Source organism: Eubalaena glacialis, chromosome 3, assembly GCF_028564815.1.
Source record: "Eubalaena glacialis isolate mEubGla1 chromosome 3, mEubGla1.1.hap2.+ XY, whole genome shotgun sequence".
Lineage (NCBI taxonomy): Eukaryota > Metazoa > Chordata > Mammalia > Artiodactyla > Balaenidae > Eubalaena > Eubalaena glacialis.
The window spans coordinates 164522502-164545175 of record NC_083718.1 but is presented as its reverse complement, the minus strand read 5'-3'; the positions used below and the strand labels follow the sequence as shown (position 1 = coordinate 164545175).

General features: G+C 51.4%; 2 protein-coding genes across 3 annotated transcripts in view; both read right to left on the bottom strand.

Annotated features, from left to right (window-relative positions):
* Window positions 1-11416, bottom strand: part of SF3A3 (splicing factor 3a subunit 3) — a 31650-nt gene extending 20234 nt beyond the window's left edge. Inside the window, exons 1-8 of the mRNA XM_061186766.1 lie at window positions 11343-11416; window positions 7270-7456; window positions 6941-6988; window positions 5587-5639; window positions 5376-5481; window positions 2082-2154; window positions 1614-1705; window positions 461-543 (exon numbers count right to left, since the gene is read on the bottom strand). Of these exons, the coding sequence (XP_061042749.1) occupies window positions 461-543; window positions 1614-1705; window positions 2082-2154; window positions 5376-5481; window positions 5587-5639; window positions 6941-6988; window positions 7270-7365 (551 nt within the window). The 5' untranslated portion in view covers window positions 7366-7456; window positions 11343-11416. The remainder of the gene's footprint in view (window positions 1-460; window positions 544-1613; window positions 1706-2081; window positions 2155-5375; window positions 5482-5586; window positions 5640-6940; window positions 6989-7269; window positions 7457-11342) is intronic.
* Window positions 11417-11472: 56 nt separating this feature from the next.
* FHL3 (four and a half LIM domains 3) lies at window positions 11473-18949 on the bottom strand. 2 transcript variants are annotated; one of them, XM_061186765.1, is made up of 6 exons: window positions 18886-18949; window positions 13972-14145; window positions 13709-13883; window positions 12675-12844; window positions 12367-12553; window positions 11473-12240 (listed from the first exon to the last, which is right to left on the bottom strand). In XM_061186765.1, the coding sequence occupies exons 2-6, from the start codon at window positions 14125-14127 to the stop codon at window positions 12086-12088; spliced, it is 843 nt and encodes a 280-aa protein (XP_061042748.1). In that variant the 5' UTR covers window positions 14128-14145; window positions 18886-18949; the 3' UTR covers window positions 11473-12085. The 2 variants fall into 2 exon arrangements, with proteins under 2 accessions (XP_061042748.1, XP_061042747.1); XM_061186764.1 differs by having other exon boundaries at window positions 18786-18948.
* Between the last annotated feature and the right edge of the window lie 3725 nt (window positions 18950-22674).

The window sequence follows — 22674 nt, the reverse complement described above, 5'->3', positions numbered from 1 at the left end:
TCTTAACTCACATATAAAAGATTTTAGGTAAAAAGAAAATGAGAAAAAGAGAGGAAGGTAGAGTACAGATTACTAACCAGGGGCATAACACAAACAAAACTTAAATCTATACATCAGACCCAGGCACTTCACTTCAATCACAATCTGAGAAAGTCTAATTTTTTCCCATTCAACCCCAAAGACACAGAGTCACCTGGATGGGAGACTTCCTTCTACAATGAGACAACATTAAGAACAGTATGGGTCTAAGACTGCAGATGTGCCCATAGACACACATTCTTCCAGAGCCAGAGTATTATGGTTTTGAAACCATGTCATTCAAAATTCCTATCCTCCAACAAACCTGAAAGTCATTCATATATGCCTTTCATGCAACAAAATTCAAAACTGCCCTCAAACCTTCTCAGTAAACAATCTTCTAGTTAAATCCAGTAGAGGCCTAGAAACTAGTAATGGCTACCTCTTATACTCTGCATTCTTCCTTTCTTTAGGAATGTCAAACAACTGGTCGAAGATTGACAGGTAAGTGATATAATCCAGCTTCTGGAAAGAGAAAAGAAATGACAAGAGATTCAGTTAGGTGTTTGCACCAAGTTGCAATATAATCTCCAATAAATGAGATTAAAATTGAGTGTTGCCTAACAAAGTAACAAGGCCCAGCTCACTTTAGTCTTTTTCCTCCCCTAACATTTAATTCCTGCACTGAGTGTTAATTCCACTAGACTGAGCAGAATATCAGATACACAATTAACTCTGTGAAATAAAGATCAAGTCAATAAACCATAAGCTAAAAGAAACATCTGTTGAACATTACTACTGGGTTGGCCAAAAAGTTCATTCAGTTAGTGAATATGTTTTTCAATAAAGTTCTTCGTGAAAATGAAAAATGTCTTTTATATTTACTTAAAACCAAATGAACTTTTTGGCCTACCCAATATATATGGGCACTTGTTTAAAGACTGACACCCACTACACATCCTAAAATAAGGTCCCAGAAGGTGCCATTTGTTCACTCATTCAATCACTTACTGAATATCTTTGGACCAAGTACATGGATACAGATGAGAACAAGACAGATGCAGGACTGTACTCATGGAGCTTAAAGTTTAGTCACAACTTTTGAGACATGTCCTCACAACCCCAAGAGAAATTTCATCATGTATTTCCTTGTGACCCTGAGACTGTCACATTAAACCTCAGCTCTTATGGTAAGTTATTTTCTAATACCTTTTTAAAGATATTAAATAGCCCTCCTGGCAGAGATTATGTTTTTGTATCTTTCATGTACCTACTACTATGTGTGCCTAACACAGAAGCCTGATGTGTACTTGTGAATTTAAAAAATTTTTTTATTTTTACAAAAGCAAAATAAGCTTGTTGTATTAATAAAATAAAATTTATTGATAAGTAAAATATGCTTATTGTATTCACTGTAGAAACCCGACTTTCACTTTGAAAAGTGTTTCATTCCAAGAAAGCACATCACCTCTTTAATATTTACATAACAGTTCCAGAACAAAAGGAAGACACTCTGTTTCAGGTCTAGTAGCCCCAGCCCAGTGTCCTGACTCACCCCTAGAATCAGAACCACTCTCCCCTCTCCTGGGTCTTACCTCAGAGGCCTTCAGGTTAATGTATTTGAGGTAACAGTCATGGAGATCAAGGTAACGACCATATCCCTCTTCATCTGTGAACTCCACCAAATCTGAAGGAATCAGATATCAAGATTCAGATACTAAAGACCACTTTCTTGGACTTGACTTTTCAAGTGGACTGCATTGTTTCATAATGCAGCCCTTTACCCAAATATCCTCCCTCTAGTCACAAAGTGAACAGACCTCACTTTTCCAGGTGAGTGAATTTGAGCTGGGCTAGCACAAAATCACTATTTTGTCCAAGGCCGACTCAGGATGACAATCTAGTCCAGACTTTTCTCTAGTCTAGCAAAGAGGAAATCAGTAAGGGAACCTGGCTATAAATTTCTCTGGGGCCTTTTTCCAGGACTCTGAGGGCAAATCTGAGCTCTGGTCATTAACCTGTACTTCTGCTAGTGCTGGATAGAAACATTAAAGCCTACTTACTTTGTGCCTCTTCACTTGGATTCTCTCGAGCCTTCAGGAGCTCCTCAAATTCCACTGACATTGGCACACAGATCTGATGGGAAAAGGAGAAAAGCTCAGGTGGGTTTTTCAACATAGAAGTTGCAATATCACAGAATGGACTATATAGAAAGTTGGATTTCTAACGCTTTATTTGGCCTTGGTTTTTCATTAGGAGCTTTCTTCTGTTTTCTAATTACCTTGCTTTTTCCTTTTCCTTTTTGCATGTTTTAACTAAAAATTGCTAAAATAACACATGCTCACAAAAACTCAAATAACACAAAAAGACAAAATGAAAAAAGAATCGAGGTTCGGGGCTTCCCTGGTGGCGCAGTGGTTAGGAATCCACCTGCCAATGCAGGAGAAAAGGGTTCGAGCCCTGGTCCGGGAAGATCCCACATGCTGCGGAACAACTAAGCCCGTGTGCCACAGCTACTGAGTCTGCGCTCTAGAGCCCGTTTGCCACAACTACTAAGCCCGTGCGCCACAACTACTGAAGCCTGCGCACCTAGAGCCCATGCTCCCAACAAGAGAAGCCACCACAATGAGAAGCCTGCACACCACAACGAAGAGTAGCCCCCGCTCGCCACAACCAGAGAAAAGCCCACGTGCAGCAACAAAGACCCAACGCAGCCAAAAATAAAATAAATAAAACAAATAAATTTATACATATATAAAAAAAATCAAGGTTCCCTTGGACTTCCCTGGTGGCACAGTGGATAAAAGACTCTGTGCTCCCAATGCAGGGGGCCTGGGTTCAATCCCTGGTCAGGGAACTAGATCCCACATGCATGCCGCAACTAAGAGTTCGCATGCCGCAACTAAGGAGCCTGTGTGTCGCAACTAAGGAGCCCGCATGATGCAACTAAGACACCTGGTGCAACCAAATTAATAATATTAAAAAAAAAAAATCAAGGTTCCCCTTTAATAATTCTCCTGGGAATAGCTAACCACTGTCAACAGACCTTTTTAATTTTTATTATTTATTTATTTATTATAAATTTATTTATTTATTCATTTATTTAATTTTTGGCTGCATTGGGTCTTTGCTGCTACATGTGGGTTTTCTCTAGCTGCTGAGAGCGGGGACTACTCTGTTGTGGTGCGCGGGCTTCTCATTGCAGTGGCTTCTCTTGCTGCAGAGCATGGGCTCTAGGTGCACGGGCGTCAGTAGTTGTGGCTCACGGGCTTCAGCAGTTGTGGCTCACGGGCTCTAGAGCACAGGCTCAGTAATTGTGGTGCAGGCACTTAGTTGCTCCGCGGCATGTGGGATCTCCCCGGACCAGGGCTCGAATCCGTGTCCCCTGCATTGGCAGGTGGTTCTTAACCACTGCAGCACCAGGGAAACCCCACAGACCTTTTTTAAATGTCAGCCATTCCCAAACTTTGCTGCACATTAGAATCACCTGGGAGAGTGCTAAAAAAATCCTAACGCACTTGATACCAATTTAATCAGAAGTGGTGGGGAGGTATCAGTACTTTTTAAACACTCCCAGATTCAAACGCACAGCAAAATTTGGAAACCACTGCTCTATGTATTTAAATATATGTATTTGTGCAAGCACATACAGGCAAGTGCAAGATTATTATTTTGTTTCTCACATAATTAGACTTATTTTTTTTTCCCTTAGTATATCTTAGGCATTCTTCCAATCATTTATTTAAGCACTTATTCCTCATCACCTTCCTACCTGGGCTGGGATAAGGTTAACACACCAGAATGGTACTTGTGCCTTCTCTCTTGGTTACCAAAAGACTTAATACTCTACCTTCCAAAGGGGATGAGGAGACATAGGTAAGTGTGTGAGGGTACATTCATGTACCTCCACTTAACTTCAATAAATAGCCTCTCCTGTCTGGTATTTTCAGTCTCTTCATTTTTCCATCGGCTCCTTTAAATATGTATGCCTCCCCTATTTTCCTTATGATCCTCCTGCTTCTCCTCTCCTTTTTTCTGCCAGTCTTTCAAATGCATGCTAAACTCTCCACACTACTGTATCCTCATTATCCACTTGTGCCTCTGTGACCAGATTTCCACTCCCACTTCTTCAACAGAGTAGCAACCCTGGCAGTTACCAATCAACAACAGCTGATACCAGTGACTTCCTTTGTGAAACTCATTGGCTGAGCTTCAGTAAGACATTACCTGGAGCTGCCATTTGACCTGTGATGGATGGCTTCCCAGACTCCTTTTCAGTTAAGTACCTTATGAAGAGTGTGCCCCCAAGGCACACAGAAGCCGACAGTCTCCCTTCACACTGTCTCTCCCTCCCAGAACTCTATGATCTGTGGCTTCAACCATCAAGTACATGTGGTAATTCTCAAGCCCCAGTCACCTAATTTCAACTGCTCATGGGACACTTCTACCTAGATATAATATCACCTGAAAATCTACATACATAAAAATTCATTTCCACTACAAATGGGTTACCTCTTTCTTCCTTATTTCTATCAAGGGAACAACTTTTTAGTTACACAGTCATAAAAGCTCAGAGTAATCACTGACCTATCTCTCTCCACTTATCCTACAGCCATGCCTCGCTCCCCCTTCCCCTGGAATTCCTTTGGTCAGCTGTGTAAAATGCTTAATGGATTCTTCAATAACTGAGATATAATCCCTGCTCCTTATCATTTTACAATATAGTGGGGCAGACGTTCATTGTCATAAAATATGACAGAATCATAAAGATAGGAAAGATTAATTGGGGGAGTAAAGTAGACTAGGAAGGCATTTTCATGAAAGAGTAGGCCTCTGGGCTGAATTATGAAGGTGTAATGATCACTGGAAGCGAGTAAAGCCTTTTTGTGTTAGTTGGATCCTCTAGGTAGCAGATTTTAAGACAGAGTTAGGAGCACAAGTGGTTTATTGGGTGGGTATTATCCATTAAAGATAAAAAGGAGAGAGGAGGATTGGGCAGGGAGAGCCCAGACCATGATGAAGATAGGACAAACTCTTGACCAACCCAATGAGGAACTCTGGAGCAAAGATTACTCACTAGAAGAGTCTCACAATGGGCAGAAATAACCAGGCCATGGTACCCCCACTGTGCTCAGTCACTGGTTGGGGGCTGCCCAGGAAGAGAACGGCCTTAGCTTAAAGCTGAGGGAGATCCTGAAAGCACTGGAGTTGCAGGATGTCACCTAACTTCGCTGCTTGCAGCTAACTGGCGAGTTCTTTTTTGAAGGGACACCTGAGTGGCAATCTCCACTTTCCTTACACCTTTCCTTTATATGCTCTTTGGACAGGTTTGGAGAAAATACTTTCTGAGGTCATACCTCATTTGGGTGCTTCCGGTGGAATTCCTTTATTTGTTTGAGTCTATTATAGAATTCAGCAAATTCATTGGGTCCTGAAATGGCATTGAGCTCCTCCTTTCGTAACCTGCAATTTCAGAAAAAATCCAGAGAACACGGAACACAAACTCAGTCCTTTAACCATGGCTCCTCAAAAGCAATAATTCCTGGATTGGCTGTGACTGTCACTTACCCATCCTTATCATCATACAAATCCCTCAGGTTCCCACTGACTTCCATATACCTCTGAAAGGCAAACACAAACCCATCAGGATGAAGCAATCTGTACAACTTAGACCCAAGCAACCAACAAAGGCTCTCTTGTCAAAGCCCAGGGAAAGCTCAAGAGATATGGTGTTAAAAGTTCCTGTTCTTTCTGGTACCTTTAACAGACAGCACTGGTTCCTAGTTACTTTTTAAAACAGGTCATTTTGAAGATTAAGTGATGTGATTTTAGGGGTGGCAGAAAGTTCCTATATTTAACTCTCCCTAGAAGAGTCATAAAAGAGAGCCATTGTCACCCTTTGGTAAACAGCAGTTCCCACCTAAGACACTCAAAGATAAAAGAACGGTCCAAGATGATTTTCACTACTTCAAAAGGCTTGACTGAGGAGTGCACAGACTAAATAAAACATCACACAGTTTCTTTTGAATTCGAACTCAGGATGGTACGAGTACGTAGTCCCTTCTCCAAAACTTCTGGGACCAGATTTGTTTCAGAATTTGGAATTTTTAAGTTCAGGAAGGTACTGCATGCAATATCCCTAGCGGAATCTGGAACACACGTTGATAGTTCTGCAGTGAAACTTATGCATTATTTATTAAATGTGATAAAGACCATAAAAAGCCTCCCATCTGTTCAGATCAAGTCAGATTTTTGCCACCAAACAATTACCAGAACAAACAAATAAAAAAACCTTTTGTTTTCAGAGTATTTCGGATTTGGGAATTTAGATAAGGAATTAGGGGCTTGTAATATTAATTATCTCTTCCAAATTAGAAACTCTGATTAGGTCTCTTATTCTTTTCTAAACAGATTTCAAACATGCAAAAGCAGAGAGCATGGTATAACGAACCTCCATTTACCTACCACTTAGCTTTAAGATAAAAATGTATCAGTATTTTGATCTTAATTACTTTTCTAAAAGTAAGAAATTGAACTATTAGTAGGAAAATGCAGTGTGGTAGGCAAAAAATACTTCAAATGCTTCAATACAGTGTTCTGGGAGGAAAACAGTAATACACAGCATTCTCTTTTGGGGAGAAGGGAGAGTACCTTCTAAGCCTGAATGGTTGACTCCTGGTAACTACTCATTGCACACCCATAGGATACAGAATGCTCTAAGGGGCATCTTTCCGAGTAATTAAGAATGAATGAGAGTTCCCCGTTCACAGAAGCGAGCAAGGGTGGTTAAGCACCCTTTGGCAGGCATACAAACCCTCGACTGGCCAACCCGGTTACCTTTGTCCAGGGCTCCAGGTGACCCCCCCGCCCCCTTCTTCCAGCCCATCGCGACCCAAAGAGAAGTGGACAGCGGGGCACTCACATCTTGCATGGCCCGTGTGCGGTGGTCAGAATTGATCTGGTCCCGGAGCTGAAGAAAGGCAAACGGTGACACAAGACACCGTTAGTCGGAATTCTGGAGTTGGGAAGGCCGCCCAAGGGCGGAGCTTATCCGCTCAGGTCTTAGCGGCCCAAGCAGAGAAGCCTCTGGGCGCTGGGCCCGGGGGAAGGTTACCTAGGCCGGAGCTCGGGTAGGGAGCCCCGGGAAGCGGCGGGCGCGGGGCAGGTCTGAGGACCGAAGAAAACTCTCAGAGGTTGAACCCGCGCATGGGGCCCAGCCTCAGGGGTAGCCCCTGCCCAGGCCCCACTCACCGTGGACTTCTTAGTGAGCATCTCTTTAGCCATGACGTCCATGAGCCGTTCCTTCTCCTCGTGATAGCGCCGCTGCTGCTCCAGAATTGTCTCCATCTTCCCTCCTCCGCCGCCGCCGCTGCCTCAAATCAAGCTAGAACACCGACACGGCCGGAAACAACTCCTGCTGCCTTGCGCGCCCGCGTCCCTAAGAGGCGCGTCCGGCGTCACCTAAGTTCCGCGGCTGCCGGAAGTTCCTCGGGGACTCGAGGAAAAGTGAGCACCGCAGGAGACCCAGTCAGTGCTATGGAGACGGCTGCAGTGCCCCTGCTGGCCGGGGGTGTGTGGCGCGATGCCGAACGATTTGCAGGTGCCTCTAGGGGGCATACAGAAATCCACCAGCCTGGCAGTAAGGAATCTGACCTGGCTTCCTGGGGCTTCCCGGGCCGCGTGGCCGGGCGGGTAGGGACCTGGACTGAGTAGTTGAGGAGCATGGATGGGAGCTGGGGAACCGGAACTTGTGTCTCCGGCTCTCAGTGTGACCTGTGACAACGTTTTTTCCTTCTCGGGACATCGGTGTCCTCGTCAGTAAAATGGGGATGATAGCGGGTTTCTTTTCTTTTCTCCTTCTCTCCCTCCCTCCTTCCCTCTCTCCCTCCCTCCTTCCCTCTCTCCCTCCCTCCTTCCCTCTCTCCCTCCCTCCTTCCCTCTCTCCCTCCCTCCTTCCCTCTCTCCCTCCCTCCTTCCCTCCCTCCCTCCTTCCCTCTCTCCCTCTCTCTTTTTCTTTTCTTTAAAATTTTTATTTATTTATTTATTTATTTATTTTTGTCTGTGTTGGGTCTTCGTTTCTGTGCGAGGGCTTTCTCTATTTGTGGCGAGTGGGGGCCACTCTTCATCGCGGTGCGCGGGCCTCTCACTGTCGCGGCCTCTCTTGTTGCGGAGCACAGGCTCCAGACGCGCAGGCTCAGTAGTTGTGGCTCACGGGCCTAGTCGCTCCGCGGCATGTGGGAATCTTCCCAGACCAGGGCTCGAACCCGTGTCCCCTGCATTGGCAGGCAGATTCTCAACCACTGCGCCACCAGGGAAGCCCCTCTTTTTCTTTTTTGATACATGGAAACAACCTAATTGTCTATCAGCAGGGGACTGGTTAAATAAAATATGGTACATTCAAGCAGTAAAATGCTATACAGCTATAAAAAAAAAAATGAAGCAAGTCTATATGTCCACTTCTAGGTGGAGAAATGAAAACGTATGTCCATGTGTTCAGACGTTCATAGCAGCGTTATTCATTATCAAGAAAAACATGGACGTAACCCCCAAAAGCCATTAACTGGTAAATGTACAAACCAAATGTGGTGTATCCATACGATGGAATGTTATTCAGCAATAAAGGAATGTTACAGTATGGATGAACCATGAATACATCATGCTAAGTGAAAGAAGCCAGACACAAAAAACGACATTAGTGTATGTCGGGATAGCAAATCTACAGAGACAGGAAGTAGATGAGTGGTTGCCTGCTGCTGAAGGTGAGACCGGAAGTAACTGCAAAAGACGCAAGAAATCTTTTGGAGGTGATAGATATGTTCTAAAATTGGATTGTGGTGATAGTGGCACAAATCTATTAAATCTGCTGAAATTAATTGAACCGTACACTCAAATTGGGTGAATTTTATGGTATGTAACTTATACCTCTATAAAACTGTTTAAAAAAATCTGTATGAACTCAGATGGAAATATGGCCACACAGAGTGAAAAAAGCTAGAGGCACAACGGTGTATATAAAAATAAATACACAAAGAGATTATTTCTGGAAGGATATCCAAGTAACAGTAAACCATTGTTGTTTATGAGGAGACAGACTGGAAGATCTGGTATGGCAGGGACAATTTTCTTTGTATATGTCCAAAGTACAGCATGAAAAATTTTTCGTAACATATACATGTATTACTTTTTCAATTTAAAAACTTCTTCATTTAAAACTAAAAATGAAAATACATATATGCACATGCCTGCTTAACAAAAAAGAACTAGGAGGTTATAATATAACAAGGAGTTATTAGTGATTTACCTTCCCTTTTTGGAATTCTCCAATTTTTCTACAATAAGCATGAATTGCTTTTTGTTTTTTAAAGTTTGGAAAATAACAGAGATAATGACTTTTGTCCTGCCTGCTCATGGGGTGTTGTGAGGGTCATATTTATGTCTAAAAATTTAAGCAAGACCTCAACCTTAGGGAGAGGACCCCCGGACACAACTCCTCCCCAGAAGTTTTTCCTGCACCTCTAGGAAAGAGGTAAGAAATTTCTTTTCTGGATTGCGGAGACTCAGCGCGTGTATCTTTTGGAGGGTAGGGTGGGTGGTGGGTAAAGGTTTGGGATCTACCGTATTTCATCGAATATGAGACTCTATTAAATGTTAACGCCACCATTATTTTACGGTCGACTAAGAAAGAAAGAACAAAAATTGTCAATTAAACTATGTCACACTTGATTAGACGCTGCGTCTGGGTTTCTGAGATGTTAAATCTGAAAAATGTTTATCCTGAAATCAATGACACATTGTTGTACTTGCACATCCCTTTCCTCTTTGGTGGGTGGACCACCTAAGCGCCATTCACCTGATGCCTTCCTTCCCCGAAAACCTTCTCCTTCCCCATCCTTTCAAACCAGTCACCGAGTCCTGTCTTTTCCATTCCTGCTGCCACCTGTCTCATTAGCTCTCACCTGAACCACTGCACTAGCCTCCAAGTCAGTCTACTCATCTTACCCCTCCAATCCATTATTCACGCTGCGGCGGAGTGATCATCCCACACCCCTGCTTAAACATTTCCACTGGCTGCTTTACCCGCAGGGTGAGGTCTGTTTAACTTGGCATTCGGCGTTTCATGACCTGGCCGCTGCCTGACGTTTTAGTCTCTTGGCACTTCCTCCGAATGAAATTACTTGCTGCTTCCCCAAAGCACACCATATGTTTTTTTCAAGCCTCCAGGCCTTTGCACTAGCTGTTTTCTATGCTTGGACTACTCTTTCCTCAGCAGGTATTTATTGAACATGTAGTAAGTGCCTGAAGCTGAGAGTGGAGGGGTGAGCAAGGCAGGCGTGAGCCCAGCCCTCAGAGGCTGGTGGAAGAAAGGGACAAAAAATGTCTACATACAATCATTAATTATAAGCACACATGGTGGGCATTCGTAAAGGTTTGTAGAAAATGTCAACCACGGCTTCAGAAAGTTTAGGATTCGAATTGGGCCGGGGAGGCAGTGTGGATCTACCTATGTGACTTTGGGGAACTAACAAGTGGAGTCTCCACCTCCGTGAAATAGAAAAACGCCCGCCCCATAGGATTTCTGGGAGGATGTCTTTTGAGATACATATAATCACGCGGTTCTGCCGGACCGGAGGGCCCCTCCCCCACAGGGCGCCGAGGGTCCGCCCGCCCCGCGCGCGGGCCCCCACCCGGGAAGGCTGCTGACGGTACGTGAGCGCCTCAGCCTGCGCCGCAGCCAGTGCGCACGAGTCGGGCTCCGACGGTCTGGACCGCGGAGCCCAGACCGCAGGCCGCCGAGAGCGCAGGGGCAGGGGCGTCGGACGCCGGGAGAGGGGAGCAGCGCTCCGCCCCATCTCCCCATTTTGGGGGATAGCCCCCCTCGCTCATTCCCGCCCCCGCCCTTGAATCACGGGGAGGCGGGGCCATGACCCATTCATGCCGGGAATCGGATCCAGATGTTCCCGCGGCGCGTGCAGCTGCATCCTTGCCTTTTTTGGCAAAAAACGTGCGGCGGCGAGCGGATCCCGGGCCGCCTCCGCTAATACTCGGGAAGAGGGGGAAGGGGGCTGAGGGTCTGGGCCCAGATTGGGGATCCGCACCCGGTGCTCGGCGGGGTTTGGGGAGGGATGGTAAGGGAGGGGGGCGATTTGTACCCGATGGAGAACCCAACGCCGTCGGCCCGCCCTGCTCCCGTCCGGAACCTCCCCCAAACCCCTCCCTTCCCCACTCGGAGGAAAAAGCCCTTTGCCAGCAGGGGGGAAGCCAGCTAAGCCTGAGAGGGACAGTAGCGGCCACGGGGATCCCCTTTCTCGGGAGAGATTTCCCACCTCGCCTGGCAGCTTCCTCTTCTGCCCTGCATGGAGGAGGTCGAGGTCGGGAAGAGCCTCCGAGTCCCGTGGTGTGCGAAGGAATCTTCCCTGCCCCTCCACCCCCAGACAAACACACAGAGGCCTTCGCTTCCTCATACTGCTTTATTGCAGAATCTGAAAGGGGGGTGAGCCAAACCCACCCCTCTGTCCATCTCTGGGCAAAATGGAGCTGAAATGAAATGAAACGAGACAACAAGGGCTGGGCAAAACCCTGTACCCTAGGACCCCCTAACCAGTGAACCCCTGATGTGCTGCCCAGACAGCCCCATCCCTGGGAATAGCGGTGGGATGGGGGTGGGGAGTGTCAAGCCTGAGTATAGTCCACTTCTGAGGACTTCTCAGGCACCCATAGGAGACCTAAAGTCTTCAGGGGAGAAGTCTAGATTGAAGGGGGCTGGGGTCCCAGAGCCCTGATTTAGGGAGAGGGCTTCGTCTGGGAAGCCGGACCATAGGGGAGAGGACTGAGTTCTGGAGTTCAGGCTTGGGGAGGGGATTTGAATGATAGAGCCTCCGTAAGAGCCCAAGTTTGGGGGCCCTGGGTCAAGAAGTACCAGATTGGGGATGTTGGAGTGGGGAGGCTGAATCCTGGAGCCCAGGGGTAGCCCCAATTTGGGGAGGGGCTGGGTCCCAGAGGTGGTTTGGAAAAGGAGCCTTAGTCCTGGAGCCCTGGTTTGGGAGGGCCTGGGCCCAGGAGCCCTGGCTCAGGGCCCCGCCTGGCTGCAGCCCTGGCACAGCACTTGGTCTCCATCCGGCACGAAGCCCTGGCCCACCAGGGAGGTGGAGCATCGGGCGCAGGAGAAGCAGCTGTGGTGCCAGTGGCGGTCTTCAAAGGACACATACTTGCCTTCACCGAGTCCTGGAGGGAGGCTGGAGGTTAGCTCTGCGATCTGGAGGGCGGTCCTGTCCCTCGGCCTCACCCAGTACCAGGTCCCATTCCCTTGCCTACACTCTACCCACTCTGTCCTTTGACCCTTTGTCCCACCTGTGATGGGGCGCTTGCAGCTGCTGCACTTGGGTGCAAAGAGTTCTCCAAAACAGGCCACACAGTAGGGATCATCATCTCGGGAGGTGAACTGCTGCCCTGCCAGGGGCGTCTGGCAGCCGGTGCAGACCAGGCATTCCCGATGCCAGGGCTGGTCACGGTATGTCACGCCACCCTGCGTCAGTGTCTGTGGGGTGGCGTCTGTCAGCAGGGGGAGTGGGGATTCCTACCCCACGACAGAGCCTTGCTCACCCCACCCCTGTGTGCAGTGGAGCTCGGCACCCCCGCCCCGCCGGCCCAGCCCCCACCTTGCTGCAGCGGGCGCAGCGAGGAGCAAACTTGTTCTCATAGCAGGGCACGCAGTAGTGAGCACCCTTGTCGGGCACAAAGGAACGGGAGCCCAGCGGCTGCTCACAGCTGCTGCACAGGAAGCAGTGCTCATGCCACGTCTGGCCTCCGTACTCCAGCTTCCGGGATCCTGTGGGGAACAGGGGTCCCACTCAGAGGCTGAGTCCCGAGCTCCTGAGTGCCACCCTCTGCCACCCCCCCCCAAGAGGGTCCCCGCTGCTCCCACAGCCTACAGGGTGGTGTCCATGCATTTGCAGCAGGATCCCCACCACATATACTGCACATGCTAACCACCTCCCCCCAACACTGGATATGCTGGCTAAGCACGTGCTAGGCCCCCATAAACTAGACCTGAGGGTTTGGCATAGGTGAAGTCCCCACGTGTACCAGAATATGACGATCTCAGCATACGCCAGGCCTCCAGGTCACAGGCACGATGACTCGGTATATGCTAAGCGCTTATATACCAGATGTGACAGTGTGAGCACACACACAAAGACCCCATATACGAGGCAAGCAAGTCCCTGCCCACACAGAGTTCTGCCCCGGACGTGATAGATTCAGAACATAATAAGCCCCGGCATATCCTAATCATGCCAATCTCCACGTGTTCTAAATCCTCACATTCTATTAGCCATGCAGGTTGCCATACGTGTTAAGCCCTTTATTTATAGGTCTTTGCACACACCAAGCCCCAATGCAACAAACACTGACAGTCTCAGCACACTTGTAGCTCCTATGTGTGCCAAACATGCTAAGCCCCCAGGTGTGTATCATGCGTGTCAGTCCCTGTGCGTGCTAAGCTCCCAAGAGCAAATAAGCACGACAGATCCTGCACACAGTAAATTTCCAGGAACGTGCTGCGTGTGCAGGTCTTTACCAAGCCTCCATGTTGTATCAGACAGGCATGCCAGTCCCTTACAAGAACCCTACACAGATGCCAGGCATGCCAGTCCCACGCACAATGAGCCCCTGGGAGCCCCCGGGAACATACCGGGCATGACAGTCTCCCCGCAGGCGGAGCACTGTGAGGAGAAGGCACTGCAGTAGCAGTCGTTACAGAGCAGCTCGCTGTCCTGGCAGGTGAAGGGCTCGTCGGCCAGGGAGCGCTGGCAGCGGCAGCAGCGGAAGCAACCCTCGTGGAAGTGGCGGTCTTCGTAGAACAGCTCCTGTGTGGAGCACAGCAGGGGCACTGGCACCTTCGCCCCCTCCTGCCAGCCTCCACCCACTCCCTGCCCTGTGTGGTCCAGTCCTTACCCTCGAGTCGTGCCCGATAAGCTGCTGGCACTCGGCGCACGTGTTGGCGAAGGTGTTGTCATAGCAGGGCACACAGTAGGGTCCGTTGTCTGTCTGGATGTATTTGCGCCCGTACAGGGACTCGCTGCATTTTGCACAGTCAAAGGCCTCGCTCATGGTGGCTGTGAGTGAGCCCTGTTAGGGACACAAGGTGGGGCAAGGGTCACCCAGAGGGGCTGTGGCTTAGCCCATTGCATTTAAAAAAGAGCAAGAACTAAGCATAGGAAATGCCAGGTCAGAGCAGGTGGTGATGGGGAATGGGTATTTCTGGGAACACAAAGAGTCCTGCATGTTTATTTCTGTATTTAACGTTGGGGATGAGAGGGGGTCAGGAAAAAACCAGGAAGCAGAAGTTCTTTTCTTATCTTGGCCCTGGCAGAACTGGGGGGAGGGGGCTTTTCCTGGGTCAGTGACTCATTTCCTGCCCCTGCATTTAGCCTGAGTTTAGCTTCCACTGTCCCTACTGTCCCCAAGGGGGTAAGAGCAAGGACACGGAGCCACCCCACCCTATCCCATATGAACAGCGCTCTCACCCTCTCCTGACTCCCAGGAAGGGACACTAGGGGTATACCCAGAGCTCTGGAGTGGGGAGCTTAGGGATGAGAATGGGGCTGTTCGCACCCCACCCCCCAAACCCCAACCAGGAAACAGCGGAATGTAAGAAGGATGCTGGGCCAGTGAATGGTGGAGGTGGAGGAGGCTGATGGGAGAAATCACATTGGGCCTCCCCTCCCAGGAGAATCCAGCAACAAGGACTTCAGAGGCTCAGCCTAGGTTTAAGCAGGAAGGAAATCCTGCAAGCTGGACACAGCCAAGCTTCCCCAGCTGGACCCTCTGCCCTCACCCCCTCCACCTCCCGCTGGGTCTCTGGTCACACCAGCCTGGGCAGCCTTGGCCTGCAACATCTGCAGCAGCTGTGGCAGCACAGATGGCCAGATGTCAGGTTTTGCCAGCAACAGGGGAGGAAAAAAGGGAAATGAGATGCTTGGGGACGGAGAGGGGAACTGGAGATTATGCAGTGTGCCTCCTGCTGTCTCCTGCCGGTCATCACTCCTGGCAGTGACTGGCAAAGCCCCAGAATCTTTCCATCCCCTGGGTCATTATTTCCCTCTCCCTGCCTCTGGGAGAGACAGCCTCTCCCCAGCTTTTTTAAGGGTTTGGGGCCGGGGGAGTGAAGGGCGAGAGAGTGGGAGCCACTGAAGACATTTCCTCTCCAATCAGGCCCCCCTACGGTAGGGAGTCAGGCAAGGGGGAGCCCTGAGTTCTGTTGCTGCAGACACCCAGCCCCCCACCAAACCTCAGACACTTTCCATTTTCTCAGGAACAAAGCATGTTTGTGGGATGAGGTCATCCACACAGCTGCCTCTGCAGCAGGAGCTTGGGGAGTAGGGAGGGTTAGGAAGTGGGGTTCCCAGTCCCTTCTGCTGCCCCTGATTCCAGTCTCTAGCCCCAAATTCAGAGCTCCCCACCCCCAGTCTCCTCCATCATGAAGCCTGCTCTCTGAGGACTGGGATCCCGGGGTGGGTGGAGAGGAACCACTTGGACCCTAGGAAGGGGATGTTCTCACAGCTGCAGATGAGCCCCAGGAGTACAAAGGAACCCACCAAAACACTCCTCCACATTACACCCCAGTAACTGGCAGTCCCCAGAGCCCGGCCTGGCTCAAGCTGAAGGAAAAGCCCTCCTTTTCTCAGCCACCCCCCGCAGGAAATTCTAGCCAACAAGCGTGGCTCTGGTTTGGAGTTCAGACTCCAGGCGCCAGCAGACGCCCCAAGCCTAGGGGGCCTGGCTCTTCTGAAGGGGTGGCTCACGAACCCACAGCTGCCCTTCTGTACAATGGGAGGACACTCAGTTCATACCCCAGACCAGGGCATGAGGTCGCCAGGAGCTGGGGTCTTCAGAGCTGGGACTTCTGGGCTGGGGGCTATGCTGGAGGGTGGAGGGTATCCCTCCACTTCAGTCCGCTCCCCGCCATTCAGGCCTGGGTTTCCTCTGGCCCAACATCTGAGGGTTGCCTGGGCTGTGAGCCACTGGGCAGCGGGGGCCACACAGGTGGAGTGTGGCCATGCATCCGTCCACGAGTGCCCTGGGCCCTTCCTTCCTTCCTGGCTTGGCCCCCAACAGCTCTGTCACCTTCCCAGGTCCAAACTAGCCCTAGGTCTGCCCACTGGGAGGCAGTCACCACTCTGAGACAGGGGCACCCCAAATAGGGTATGGGCGTGGCTTCTGTTTCTTTCCCAGAATCCCCTAGTCTGTCCAGCTGGGCTCTGGTGAGGACAGAGTGAAGGGCAATATCAAGGCCCACCTGTCTCTGCCCTTTGTCTGCCCCTCCCCCCCCCTTTCCCTGGCAGGACTGGGGGACTAAAGGGAGCCAGGCCTGTATCCCTTCACGGCTGGTAGGGGGGTCGGGGGGAGAGCGCTCAGTCTGCCAGATGGCTCTCAGCCGCTGCCCCCAACACACACACCCGCCTACACCTGACCCAGACACACACATCGGACCCCTCCCCGTGAACCTCCTGCAGCTCAAAATGGCTGGGTAAATGGCCGTGGCATGTGCTGTGTAGAGGCTTGAGCTGTGAAATATAAACCTGGGTGATCTTGGGCAAGTCACTTAAGCTCCCTGAGCCTGCTTCCCCATCTAATACTACCTCCTACCTCCTAGGGTTGTTGCCAGGCTTAAATGTGATGATACTTGGAAAGCACCTGGGAGATACTAAATAGTCAGTAAATGGTAGCTCTTAGTGTTTTATTATTAGCCCCTCACTCATATGGGGGTCAGTCAACAGTTTCTCAGCCAGGCCTGGGTCGGGGGGCTGGCCTGGGACTTGACCTTGACATTCTCAGCGGGGGCCTAGGGAGAGAATAAAAAGGGAACCCCTTAGTTCTGCTGGGGGAGCTGAAGAGGCCCAGGCCGTGGGGCTCACTGAGACCAGTGGGGCCAGTCTGACTCCAGTGAGCATAACTCTGAAACCCCCAACACAGGTACACAGGTGTACACACCTGCATGCTGCTTTGCCTCTCACAAAGCGCATTCCCACCCACCCACCATCTATCAGATCGCACAAAGGGCAGGCAGGATAGGGTATCATCCTCATTTTACAGCTGAGCACAGAGGCCAGGGACAGGGCAGGGGCATGCCCAAAGTCACTCAGGTATCAGAGAGCCCAGGTCCCCTGGCTTCCAGCCTGGAGCCCTTTCCTGTTTCCCTAGAAATGGTGGTGGACGGGGTGGTCAGCGTTTAAGAGCAGGGGGACAGGAGATGCTGGATGATATCACTAGTACAAGAGCCTGGCTCTTCTCCCCAGCTGCCAGCCCTGTGACTGGAAGACACCCAGAAGTCTTTCCAAGTACCCATGCCAACCGCTCAACCCCTTCGCCCCCCTCCGCCCCCCACTGTCCAGGAGGACCCTGGCCAGGTCCCACAGCTGTGACTCAGGATCAGAAGAGACCCCTCCCCCAGCTTCCAGGAGTTGACAGGGGACTTGAGGGGAGAAATCAAACTCCCCCCACCCTCACCCCTGCTACTAGGCATCCACCCCAAACTCTCCACTCTCTTCCCCGCCCCCGCCATGGGGCCTGGGAGTCAGAGCGGTTTGGGAGAAGGGGGTGGGAAGCAGGATCCAGCAGCTGCTCTGGGGACAGAAGAGGAACAGTTCATTCACCCCGGGTCCCCCAGGGCTGAAGCAGCGCGTCCAAGATTTGAGTTTAAAAATAAGTTGGGGCTGTCTCGGAGAGTGTGTAGGGCTCCTTCGAGTCTTACTGTCTCATGTCTCAGGTCCTCTGCCTCACGGGGGGCTCAGTTGGCCCAGTGTTTCTGTTTCCCCACATCCTCCCTTCCCAATCTTTCAGGCCTGAGTCCCGCGGGGTCTGTCTTGAAAACTGTCACTGCCCCTCCATGACATCTGTCTCTTGGCGTCTAGCTCTGCTCCACTCAGCACGTCTGTGTCTGTACACTTCAGCAGCTGTCTGTATGTTTCCGTGTCTCTGTGTCTCTGACTGGCTATCTCCCCACGGCAGCCTCTGTGGATTTCTACCACTGTCTGCCCAAGTCTTGGCATCTCAAGGGTCTCTAAAGGGTGGAATGTCTTGGTCCCTACCCACCACCCTTCTCTATCTCTTAGCATCTCTGTATGCCTGAGTGCGTCTGTCTCCAGTCTCTGGATGTCTTTCTAGGCCTCTCAGAGGCTGGTTTACCACAAGGCTAATGAAGCTTAAGCTTCGGGGCCCCTCATTTGCCCAGAACCCTCCAAGACCCTGGAAAGGGCTGACAACACGTCTGGGGTCACTGCATGCTTTTTCCTAAAATGCTCCGCTCCACAAAACCTGGGTCGGACCCTATGCCTCGGGTCTGCCTCCCGGTGACTCTACGCCCAAGTCTCTGTCCTTGTTTCGGGTATCTCCGCAGCCTCCTTGTCTAAGCTCGCCGCTCCTGTCTTGTCTCGGTCTCTTGCTCCACCGGGCGTTCTGGAAGCCGGTTTCTCGAACCCTCCCGGTCTCTCTCGACTCTCGCTTTTCCATTTCAAACTTGGCCCCCTGCCCCACCTAACTGGCGTTGCAGCGCCCGGAGCGGTACGGTTCCGGGGGCGCCCCCCGGGGCTCGGCGCCCGCGCGCCACCGGCTCCTAGCGTGTTCCCTGCGCCCGCGACCGGACCCAGGCGGGGGCAGGGGGCGGGGGCCGCGGCTGCCCTTAACCCCCGGCTGGCCGCCTCTCCTTTCCCGCCAGAGGGCGGGGGCCGGGAGCCGGGATGGGGAGCCGGGCTCGGCGGGGAGCTCACCTCGAGGCAGGCGGCTGGAGCGGGGCGCGGCGCTCGCGTGGGGCGGGAGGGGGGGTGGTGGTGGCGGGCAGCCGGGGCCGCGTTCCTCGGCGCCTCCTACCTGCGGGCCGGGCCGAGCGGGACCGAGCAAGCTGCCGCCGAGGCTGCCTGCGGCGCACGGACTGTGTGGGCGACTGGGAGCGCGGCCCCAAGCCCTCCCCGAGGAAGTGAGCGCGGGGGCCCGCCCCGCCCGGACCCCGCCCCCGGCCTCCCCTGCCCGCGGGGTGCGGATCCCGCCCCCGGCCCTCGTCCTGGAGGCTGGGGGCCAGACCCCGCCCCCACCTCCCTTTTAGGCTGGAGCCTGCCCCAGCCCCCTGGGCCCGCCGGGCCTAACCTGGCTCTACCAACCTTCCTGGGCGGCCAGGACCCCGCCCCTGTCCCCTCCCTGCAGCTTTTGCTGTCCTCCCTCTCTTTCCCCACTCTCCTTACCTCCCCCCACCCCGGTCCCCAGCGGCTAGCTGTATTCAGTCTCAGGCAAGGGATACAGGAGGCAGCCGACCAAGGTCCATTTGGGGACCGAGAGAGTCCTCATGCCCTTTTCGTGTCCCCGCCCCCTCGCAGTTTACCCCCAGGGATCACACTCAGCCCTAAGTTGTAAAAGAGGACTTATTCCAGCCTGGAGGAGGGGGTGGTTTTGACCCTGCTGTCGCGGCCCTGTCAGTGGGAACGAAGGTGTTCTCTGCAAACAAGGAGTGAAGTTTAAGGACCCCCCTCTATAGGGCCTTGACCTTCAAAGGGCTTTATTCCACAACTCTGAGTGGTGAAAACAGAAGTAACCACCTTTTCACCTCCAGCTGCATCGTGGGACAGAGAAATCCTCCCTTGGTCTCCACAGTGCCCAGGAACAGTTTTGACCATTGAGGCCTAGGGGAGACCCTAATCCTTGGCCCCATGATTTTTGAGCTTCTCAGGAAGGGGTGTGAGGGGTGTGCAAGGATGGGGCGCTGCAGGGGCGGTGGAGGGAAGTCCTCCTCCCCGACCTCTACAGTTTCCAACCTTCTGGCTTCCTCCCTGTGCCCTGCCCGGGCGGGAGGACTGGCGTCTGCCAGGGACACAAGGCCCCTCCAGGTCCTTGAGGCCGCCCCCCCCTGGGATCCTCAGGCTTGTCACTAGGAATAAATAGCCTCGATCTGGAAGGGTGGGGGAGGGAGGAGGCGGCTCTGCTGTGCTGTTAGCAAAACAAGAGACAGCAAACCAACCCTGGAAATACTCTCCTCAGAGTCTAGAGTAGAGATTCAGGTGCCCACAGAGGCTCTCCCATCCCACAGGCGGCTGGGTCCCGCCAAGCTCTCAGAGCAGAGACTCATTCTCTCCCAGGCTGGGGCTGCTGAGTACCCTCCTCTCCCGCCTCTGAATCACACGCCTACCTTCCTGGGTCCCAAGTCACACTTGAGGCCAGGTTTCCTTTCAAAATTAACTAATTCCTTATTATTGTTGTTCCTGATGCCTAAACTGTAAGTGCCATGAGGGCAGGGACTGCGTACTTCTGGTTCACCACTGCATTCTCAGTACCTACTCCAATGTCTGGCACGTAAAAAGTATCTGATGAATGAATGAATGATGGACACTGCTTCCATTTGGACTCCCACACCCCAGATTGGACCACAGGCACATGCTATCTGGAGCCCAGGGAGGGCGCAGCCAGCCCATGGGTGGGCCTTGCTCTGGAATTTGCCTTGCAGGTGTAGGAGACTCCTAGCCCAGGGGAGTGCAGGGAAGACTGCCTGGCTGGAGGAGATGGCAAGAAAGGGTTTGCTCTGGGGTGAGGGGAGGGCAAAGGTGAGCATCCTTCAGAAAGGGAGGAGTTATAAGTGAGTAAGGAAGGTGCTGGATCAAAGGTAGGGTTGGGGGTGGGGGTCTCTTTTTTTTTTTTTTAACTGAAGTACAGTTGATTTACAATGTTGTGTTAATTCTGCTGTACAGCAAAGTGATTTGGGGTCTCTGGTTTTACTCACGGCTTGAATCTCTGATGAGCAGCCTGAATAAGAGCCAATATTTCCTGAGTTCTTACTTTGCACCAGTCCCTGCCTAAGCACTTTACATATATTAATGCACTTGATTTCCAACAACTTTGTGAAATATGTATTTTTATCCTTGATTTAAGGATGAGAACATGGAGGCACAGAGAGAGTAAGTAACCTGCCAAGGGTGACACAGCTAACAATAGAAAAGCCTGGATTCAAATCCAGACAGTCAAATGTCAAAGCTCCTTATGCCAAAAAATGAGCTTAATCATTAGGCTCTATCGCCTCTGTAGTCATTTAACCTCTTGAAGCGTCAGTCTGTCATCTGTTCAGAGTGGGGGACTCCCTGTGTCACAGCATTCTTGTGAGGATTGGATGAAAGCACACAGTAGGTATTCAACATGTGGGACACTGCCTCCACTCCAACACTCTCTTTCCTGGTCAAGTGTTAAGATTCTGCTTCTTGGACTTGGAGTCTGGAGGCCCAGAAGAGTTAGGAGACTTTTGACTTGGCCCAGCCTGAGAGAGGGAGACTGGTGTAGGGCAGGTGCTGTATCCTTTTCCCTCCCCATTTCCAGCTCCCCAGTAGGCTTCCATTTCCAGCTCCCCAGTAGGCTCACATTTCCCTGCATGCTCTAATCTCCGTTGACCCAGGTGGACGTGCCCCAGGGAGGTCTAGGGATCAGCCTCATGGACTCCCTGTTCCTGTCCCCCATCAGTCCTCCCCCCCTCCCAGGGAACAGGTGTGTCTGACGGGGGCTGGAAGCAGATCCTGAGCGCTGGCTGACTGGCCTTGGGTGAGTGGGATCTGGTTGTCCCGTCCCTCACCCCGGAGGCCCCCCGCCCCACCCTTCCTTATCTTGTTCAGTGTCTCCCAGCTGTTCTCTCACCTTGGAAGGGTTTACAAAAGGAGGCCCTGGGTGACTGACGACTGGCAAGACTCTCATGGTTTCCTCTGGGTGCTGAATCACTCTCTGATGCTTGTAACCACAAGCTCTCTTCCCCCCAGTGAGAAAACTCCCTTCCTTCTCTGGTGTATTGCTCACTCTTGCCCGTTGGGCTGCCTACAGCCCGTGCAGGCCTTCTAGCTGAGCAGACACCCTCTTTCAGATTGCCCAGAAACACTTGCCTAGTGACCCCAAGCCTGGCAATGGGTCTGTGGGTGCAGAGGGTAAAATGAGTGACTGCTACAGAGCGTGGGGGAGGAAGAGTAGAGGGAGAAATAACCTATGCTTAAATGCCAACTACATGCAGGGCACCGTGCTAAGTGGCAGTCATTACTTCCTTCAGTTCTTACAAAAGCCACATGAGGTGGTTATTATTACTATCACTATTTTACGGAGTAGTACACGGGGCTCAGAGGGTTTGACAAGGTGGCCCTAAATCACAAGCTGATAGGTGGTGGATGTGCAATTCAAATCTGGGGCTGACTTGAAGGCCCTCCCCCACTTCCAGTGTGCAGAGCTGCCTTCTCCTGGGTATCCCTGCCACTCAATGCCTTCTTCAGGGGAAGTGGCAGGAGCTACTAGGGCTGCCACCTGGTCACTCTGCCTGATGGCTGGGCTTCTTAATTGAGATGAGGCTGGAAAGGTGGGCATGGGCCAGATCATGAAGGGCCTTGTCTTTCAATGGTTAAGTAACAAATAAGATGGAATTTTGCTAATGCATGTGGCCTTAGTTGGGCAAGGCTCAGACTCAGAGGCAGGAAAAAACTTTTCACATAGCAGATCTCAGCTACTTTCAGCTTTTACATGCCCACTGGCCTACTGGATTCACACCTCTAGGGACTGAGGAGAGGATTTCTCCAGAGCTCCTCAGCTGGAGAGATGAGCACTGTCATGAGAAATGGGTGCAGTTACAGAACTTGCTGAAGTTTAGCTTCACGT